The sequence below is a fragment of the Ochlerotatus camptorhynchus genome, unplaced genomic scaffold (genome assembly GCF_037179485.1).
Source record: "Ochlerotatus camptorhynchus isolate MF236.1 unplaced genomic scaffold, CSIRO-AGI_Acam_v1.1 ptg000530l, whole genome shotgun sequence".
In the NCBI taxonomy this organism is placed as follows: domain Eukaryota; kingdom Metazoa; phylum Arthropoda; class Insecta; order Diptera; family Culicidae; genus Ochlerotatus; species Ochlerotatus camptorhynchus.
In genome coordinates, this window is record NW_027041014.1 from 2,589,916 (window position 1) to 2,598,911 (window position 8,996).

The 8,996-nt window shown below is 41.0% G+C and overlaps 1 protein-coding gene across 4 annotated transcripts in view; it reads left to right on the plus strand.

Annotated features, from left to right (window-relative positions):
• Nucleotides 1-8,522, plus strand: part of spin (Protein spinster) — a 101,358-nt gene extending 92,836 nt beyond the window's left edge. For 2 of the 4 annotated variants that reach the window (XM_065236162.1, XM_065236161.1), the window contains exon 8: nucleotides 7,750-7,832. Coding sequence is in view for 2 of the 4 variants with exons in the window: in XM_065236164.1 (XP_065092236.1) it covers nucleotides 7,750-7,820 (71 nt within the window). In the remaining 2 variants the exon portion in view is untranslated. Of the gene's footprint in view, nucleotides 1-7,749 lie in introns of all 4 variants that reach the window. The other 2 variants (XM_065236164.1, XM_065236163.1) reach the window with 1 other exon arrangement.
• Nucleotides 8,523-8,996: the final 474 nt, after the last annotated feature.

Sequence of the window (8,996 nt, forward strand, 5' to 3'; positions counted from 1 at the left end):
TGATAAATAGTGCAAATGCAATAAATTCCGTTAGACATACAGTACTTGTTCGCTAACTGGGCTAAAAGCGTATAGCCCAGTTAGTGAATTCCACTCACTAACTTGGTTGGCTTGTGAAACGTCAAAAAACACTGAGGGAAGCTTCAATGTGTCGTGAACTGGAGGTTTCAGCTCGGATTTCAAGCCTCTTCCATTGTTCACTGTCAAAGGCGATGCCAGCCAAGCTCTTCCGCGATCCACACCACACGAAACGAAAATCAATTATTTTATTCATGTGTTTCACCTATACATTTTTGCCAAAACAGACGAGGCTCGGTAGCTCAGTGGTTACCGTTTCTGCTTACTGAGCAGAAGGTCGGGAGTTCAATCCCAGGCCCGTCCCCTTCCTTGCAATTTTTCACTTTGCCTTATTCTATACCCACTAGATTTTAATGAAAACAAATTATTCTTCTTTAACACCGATCGCATCACTTACCACAGTGTGGGTCCTGATCTAAAAATAGAAATTGGATGAGTGCGCGCGCGTGTGTGTGTGTGTGTGTGTGTGTGTTTGTGTATTATAATCGCTCTACCAAAAACGATCCCTGCGTGTGCGTGCAACCTTTCCCCGCATCCAACATCCCAGTGATTTCTCGTGGAAGCGCAGAGGATTTCTCGGTTTCCTTCACAGCGAGTACCACGTCAACACATTCCTTCCCATTCCCTAGTTGACCTGCATTCGGACACGGCCGGCGCTGGTATTGCTAAATATTAGATCTCCAGTTCTTACACATTGAGGATGAATGTTAGTCCCAAACATCATCTGTTGGTTCTCTGTGTAATTGCAGCTGATCTGGTAATAACAGAGCAGCAACCGTGGGCGGTCAAACTGATTTTTTTTTTTTTATACATTTTTGCCAAAACATCAGCCTTATACATTCCGTAAGACAAACCACATAGGTCCTATAAGAATGCATAAAAGGTATGTGTGACTGTTTGTACATTTCATTTGACACATGATCTTCATTAACTTTTTGCAAGGCGTCTGCTTATTAGTTGACTTATAAATTTTATGAATAATCAGCAATAGAAATTTGCTAAAAGGTATAAGGAGATTTCTATCCGTGCAGCGACTGTCCGCTTTAAAAATCGTTAACAGAACAGCGTAGGATTGGGCGATCTTACATCAATCTTTGGAACATCGATCTTTTTCATCCCGATTTCCGATTTTTCGGATCGATTCTTTGTCCACGAAAAGATTGAAAAAATCGATCTCTTCTTTCGATCTTTTCGATCTTCAAATTTTTGTAAAGTATATTTACATCGAAAAAACGATTTACTCTCACCGCAGACTGCGTAGTAAATTTAACGAACATAACGTCAACATCAGCATCGCTTACTACAATGACGTCCCTATTTGCGTTTTCGATATTTACGAATACAGCAACATTTGAAGGTTTGTTCTACCTCCCTCCTGTGCTCATTGCTCCTTAGGGGTTGTTCATAAACTACGTAGACCTAGAGGGGTGACACATCTAAATCTCAAGTTAAGATGCTCATCAAAACTCACACTAGCGAATCAATCTTCGAAAAATCTTCTTTCATTTCTCGCATCTAATTGCATCGCGCATCATCTTTTTGCAGGAAATCTTCAGAATCGTCATCAATCTTCTTTCTATCTACTCAGCGTGCGCGCAGCTAGCCACAGCAAAACACAATCTTTTCTGCATCGTAGATAGAGTCATCCCCCTCGACGTAGACAGGTTATGGGGGTTGGGAACACGGCCCATACAAATTAAAAAAAATTGATATGCACAGGGAGAGGGGGTGGGTGGTTCAAGAATCCCAAAAAACTGTCTACGTAGTTAATGAACAGCCCCTCACCGTCACGAAAACATTTAATTGAATATTATAAAGGAAATAATTTATTTGGGTACCAACGTAAACAAGCGTATTGAAATAAAAATCAAAAGATCGATCTATCAAAGATCGATTCTTTGGTACTGATTTAATCAGTGGGTCGATTCTAGAGTTAAATATAAGATCGATCCGTCAAGATCAATCTTTCTCTGAAGATCGCCCAATCCTAGAATAGCGAGCTAGTCTGAACCTACACGGCGAATGAGAACGACTCAAATTTGAGTTTAGTTCACTCATAATCGCCAAAAGTGCGGGAAGTCAGCGATGAGTTAATTTGTCTCATGTTTTCCCAGGTTTCTCCAGGATTTTCCAGGGAAAAATTCCCGAATTTGAGAAAAGTAAAGATTGGATTCACTCAGTCTATTGGTACTACTCCGAGACTGAATAAAATTTTCCGGCAGATTTTTTAGGTTTTCCACAGGAAACCATGGGACAAATTTTACTCATCGCTGAGTTCCTGCACTTTTGGCGATTATGAGTGAACTAAACTCAAATTTGGGTCGTTCTCATTCGCCGTGTAAGAGGAAGAGGTGACAATTGGCTTCTTACTCTTTTATTTCTATCTCTATCTTTATCTATCTCTATCTCTATCTTACGCACATGAAAACGGCCAATCAGGAGCTGGTTCGGGTTTGACAGAAAAGTGGTTCATTTTCGCCCCCGTATTGTCACCTCTTCTCTTAGGTCTGAACGGGCTCGATTGACTCAAGGGGGGGAGGTGGATGTCAAATACGAACAATTGTCGTCTACCTCACATAACTGGTTCCAAACGTAAACAAGCCATAATAAATAAACCTACAGGGTTTGTTTACTTTTGGAACCAATTTCATACAAGAATGATCAATAGGCTGATTTGACAGCACGTCCCACCCCAGGATTGACTAGTTCACACATCGTGTCGCACTCTTCCAATCCAAGGGCTTATTCCAATTCTTCATTTCATCTCCCTCACTTCGCATTTTATGCACATCGTCAGATAGGGGCAACTGTCACCTTTCCGAAAGTGGTATTGGTTTGCGTGGGCGTACTTTGGTTCGCGTGTAAAGGGCCTTAAAAAGTTTGTTTACAAATGCTTTTGTGCCGTTATGAAATGTTATGCCTGCATTCGTCGTTTCGAAGCCGATCTTCGATTGTCACTATAGTGTATACACAGTGAACAGTCACGGCTCATATTCGTGTATTCGGAGCTTTCCGAAGCTCAAGTTGTTACAAGTTCCCCGGTAGCGGTAGAGCAGAACCGAGACGGCTAATACATAGGTGTAACAGTCGGAAGAAGTGTTAGTTTGTTTACTTAAATGAACCATGCCCATTTTCTTATGGCATGTTTGCTATACGAAATGCGCCTCGTGTTTATTAGCGAATTTCACATCAAAGATTGATTAATTGAGTAGGAAATCAGTTTGGCACGGCATTTGTGACCAGCATACACCTTCCGGTAGTATGAAACAGGTCAAAAACTGTTCAAATCCGCAGATAAAATTTTTGTTTTGAATTTCTGTATAGCAAAATAGTGAACTTTTCGTGAACATTAACGGCAAAGAACTCACCAACACTGGGAGACTGTGAGTTCCTGCCCACCTGTTCATTTTCCATCGTGGAGCAGAACTACCGTAGGGCCAACAAAACACAAACACTAATCGGCATTTGCTCCAACCAAAGCAAAAGAGTGTCGAATAACAGTTTAACATTTATTCATTCGCACCCATTCTCCCACATTCCCACTCCTGATTCCTACTTCCACTTCTTCCTCTCTCTATCCTTCGTACTTTTCCGGCAACCTTGTGCCTCCTATCATCTTTCCAACTATGTCAATTTTTCTTCTTATGAGTACTCACTTTGCCGGTCGGGTGCACCCTTACCGTCGCACAAACGCCGTCTCGATGCTGCTGCTATTCGCACGTCTGTTCGGCTCCACACGCACAACACACCTGCGCTCCTGCCGTCGCTCTGGGTGGGGATTCACTCCTCGAAACTCCGTCGATCATATCAACGTAAGTGCTCGCGGGTTCGTTTCCCTCCACGTTGGACGTCGCTTCCCTCGAGACCACTAGTTGCTAGCGGCGTGCCCCGTCGCTTCGATGTCGCAAGCACTCCGAGGAGAATAAACCTCGCCTGAGGGTTCCGCAGGTGATGCGGGCTTCGACACTGACCACGTGTCACGATCACGAGACAATCCGATCCAATGAGGTGCTGAAAGTATGGAACAAAAGCCCTGGAACGACTTCCATTAGCTTCAATGCGACGACCCTTTCGTCTTAAATCACTCACTTCTTTTGAAGGCTTCGTCTTTCGATGCCACGATCCACCGCGGCCGGGCGCTGTCCGTGCGATCGGATCTCGTGCTGCTGATTGTCGTCAATTCTCCACGTGCACCTGTGGTTATGGTACTTTAATTATGGTTATTTTATGTACCGAAATTATGGTACCTCTTCTCGCTGCCGGTATGTACGCTTTGTGTGGCGAAAATCTTTTGATTGCCGCGCCGTTTCCAAGCGGGCCGTTTGCAGATCTCTTCGTTTCGGATCTTTTGGACACTGCCGCAATCTTCCGATATCCGTCGGATCGAAAGGCGGTCGTTTTGGCACCACTCACCGCCGAAATTGCAGCCCGCGCGCCGACGAAGAACAATTTTCACCACGCACTCTACTCGCACTCGCGACAACCAAAGAAACGAATATTTTCGGGTTCTTTTCCGACCCACGCTCTTTTGCGTGCTGTTTGCACGGGAATCTTTTCACTTCTGCCTTTCGCTGTGTTCGACGGATCCGGTACAGGCTGATGTGGATGTGTGTGTGCGTGCGGAAGCACAGTCAGCAGACTCAATGCTGAATCATTATTCGTCAAAACAATTTGCGTTGCTCGTTCCTTGTCAAGCGATGTGACCTCTGCAGCATATTTTGTTTATGCACGTTCGAATGTGTTTAAGCAGCAATTGTGTAAAATTACTCGTTTTTACCAAACACAGGAAAAAATTACAACCCAAATCTAAAACGTAACAAAGTTCAATCCAATCTCGGTGCGTATCTGTCAATAGAGCTTTTTGACGTTTAATCGGCGCACACTACTGTACCATTTAAAGCGAACGAGTGCGAGCAAGAGGGAAACAGATTAGTGGGAAAACAAACCGTCCATTCAACCATGCGTGCTAGATAGAGACAATGACATTTATATAAGGTCTGGGCCAACAGGCAGCTTGCTGGTGTTAGAAGCAAAAATGTTGTAAACATTGCTGAACATCTGCGAACAGATAGATATACGTCACTGCCAACATACTGAGAACAGATAGATATACGTCACTGCCAACAGCTGTTTCGTGTAAAAAGATAAACATTGCAATATAATACGAACACCACTAACCATTTGCACATTTCACTAACACCAATAAGCCCTTTGGCCCAGACCTTATATAAACGTCATTGAGATAGAGAAAGATGGTTAAACGTCAAAAAGATCTATAAACTATTCGTGTACGTCGACGCTCAGTGCTGCCATATTCAATTAGCTGACTTCACACCAAATGAAGGTTAATTGATTTTTCTTTAATCACTACCATGTCACATATACTACACAATGGATTGTTTGATCAACGTTAAAAACAATCATGTGCATTGAATTGTTATTGTTATTTTCAGAGCATTCAAACTCACTAGTTTAGAAAGGTTTAATGCTTTTGTTCATAACGCTTTTAAATCTTGATTTCAGTGTGAAATGAAAATAATTTCAAATTTATTTACATTATCACAACTAAATGCCAAACTAAATGTGACGTCTATTTTTGACGCATAACTGCTTTTTAACTGGGCTACAGTTAACGAGCGCCCAGTTAAAAAGCAGCCCAGTTAGCAAACAAGTACTGTATTACTAATGAATTGACTCTAGGATTCACAGTACTCGATTAAAAAAAAGGTGTTGTAAAAATATGTAGAATATACCTGAAAAAAAAAACTATCAAAGTTACCCCGTTTAACGGTGCTTTTATTCCACTGTTCGTCAAAATCTCATTCATTTTTCGTCTATGACATTTCACCTGGTAACAAAAAGTGTAATAGAGTACATTCTGTGTCACATTAATGTTATACAAGTAGGACGTAGATGCTTTTTTTAATCTAGTTCGTTTATTTGTAAGGCTCAATCGCGTTAGCTTTACGGAGCCGATAATTCATTGTTCTTTGTTTGTAACAAAATTCACTTAATTCTATGTCTAGTAGGAGTTGGGCCGAATATTCGCGGCTTACTCGAGGTTAGAGGGGTACATTGTCGAAGGATAGGAAAAGGGGAGGAGCTTGGGGTAGGGTTTCGTTGTCTCATCAGAGTGATGTCGCCATTATGAATGGTAGTGTGGTTCTAGATTCGTCTGGAGTTCGACCGGCTATGGTGACCAGTGGGCGACGATGAGACTCATCGAGACGGGGACAAGACAAACAAAAACGAATAAAGAGATACAAAAGACAAACGAATTAAATTCTTATACTAGACATTTGCATAAACACATAAATCGACTGCATATAGCAGAGATCGCGGGTACCCAACACGTCTCTGATAGGGATATAGGGTTGTCTTCCTTGGGCCTCGAGGGTATTCAAAAGTCGCTCTCTGGCGGCGTCATTATCCGTACATTGCCAAACTGCGTGATCGATGTCATCGTAACCGTTTCCACACCGACAGATGTTGCTGTCCACGAGGTTTATTCTATTGAGATGAGCATCTAGCGAGTAGACGTAGATGCTTGTTCACATTAACGGCTCCATGTAATTGTGTTGCTCAAGTCATTTAATTTCATTAAAAATTTAGTTAATACAAAAATCTACACATGTTCATCACTGACAATTGACATGGTTTGCCTTGACTGTGACTGTTAGCTCAAATGAGTGACCAAAGCTGTATTGTCAAGATCCCCGTGTACTGTTGAGATTTTGCAGCACTTGGCCCAACAACGATCAAGGGTTCCCTTCACCGCTCACTCCAAAAATAAACATAAAATAGACATTACTTCCAGTATTTCATAACAAAGGCGAATGTTTAATCAATATCTAATAGGGTAAGATGGAACAAGATGGGTCAGCTAGTACATTTGTTAATTTATTTAATTGTTAAATTCAACAGGTTCAATGGAACGTCAATGATGGTTTGCTTTTTCAAACCAGCATTGGGGTTACATTAAGCTTGTCGATGTTGACAATCAATAAAATTAATAAATTAGGTAGATGACCTATCTTGCCCCATCTTACCCTACCTTAATAACTTACAATCCATATAATGCATTAAATGGCCAAAAATATAGACAGTTCAAAAAGTAAATATTTCCACTACGACATGGGCGATGAATGGGACCCCTGGTTACATGCACTAATATGACTCGAACTTAATTTTAACAGCATAGTTTTGGATGTATGTATATGTAATCCACAATCTTATGATAATGATCTTCTAGTGCAGAAAAGGGTTCAATATATTTATCAAAAGTAATTTTACTAACGATGTGAACTTGATTTTGCTCTAAAGTGAACGGTGAACGGGCACCACACGGTGCTTCCAGCTTAAAGATTTCTAGGAATCCTCAAAACTAAAAAACTCATGTGTGAGCCTATGGTGCCTACTCCTGGCTTATTCTGGATTTGTACTGGCCCACTGTTCAAACTTCTCTAAATATATTTGTGATGCCATTTCTGTTTAAAATTGTCCCTAAAGTTAATACATCACCATTATGTCCGTCTCATATCCTTCCACTAATCACCGAACCCTTGCTTGCTTTCGCCTAACTCATTGTACCCGTAAGCGGTTGTTTTTTTTTCTTTCGACGGACAGAACTCAATTTTCAATTTCCTTTATTCTATTTCCTGCAATTCACAGAAAGTCAAACTGCCAGTACGTCCGCGCAGCGCTTGGACAACTCGACATCCAGTTCCTCCGTTTCCGATTAGTAGTAGTCATAGTCGATGACATAAAAACAATATCACACAGATTTACCAGAGTTGCAACACATCGTTCCGGTGGTCGCACGCGACCATGTCAACGAACAGTGTGAAGCTCACTGATGGCGTGACACGTTGTTTCACGACAATTGCGACATCGGAAAACAATTTCTTCGCTTGAGGTCAACGATTATCCTTATTCCAGCTCAGAACTTTCAACACAGAGTACAGAATACCCTCGAAACAAGATTCACACACACACACACACACCTACTGCATACTAGGGCCATCGTGCACGTTCCACGGGACGCTTGTTGACTGTACATAGAAAATCGCTAACGGTTCGCACCTAGACTGAGTTTCATAAGTCTATTTAAACTCATTTTTACTATTACCAATAATAATAGTAATGCGTCACGCAGCGAATGACGGTGAATTGAATAATACAAGAAAAAAACACTCATAAAGGACTGATACTAATTTTAGTGTAAATTTAGAAAAAGAAAATCAGAGAAAAGTAATGATAACAGAGGTTTTGTTTTCCTTTATATTTTTCCAATCGGTTTGGTGTTTGAGTTTTAGCGGGAGAGTGATAGGAAATGAAAGATGAGAAAGCGTCTATAACAGTATATCCTTTGAATGAGTGCTTTATGCCGAAGCAAATAGTGGAGCTCAAGTCGATTATAGTTTTTATTCGTCCAATACTTGTCTGCTTTAAAACAAAAAAAGAATCACTTCGATGGAGTTTGAGACTGCCTTTTTTTTTTGTCTGCATTATGGTCGCTGTTTGGGTGACAGAGAGCAGTCGCAGTTGTATAAAGAAAGAATTTAGTGTTTTTTTAAAGCCCATCATATCTGTTGAAATCGATTGTGAAAGTTTAAATTAGTTACTTGGATAGGTTAATGTAGATCTAAATATTTATTGATAATTTAGGCATAGGAAGATCATGGATAGTAGTATTACACACCGTTTGTTCCCGTAAAAAAATGGCGATGAGTTATACGAGAATATCACAAGAATAATAAATAAAAACAAGAAACTTTTCTAATGAAATATTACGCACTCACTCAAGAGAAACTTCGAAATCCATGAATAATTGAGTACCTTAGATCAGCGTAGACTGGCTGCAATGGTTGCTACTCCGTGATTGATCAGAATCAGTGAAATGGTTCACTGGATCAACT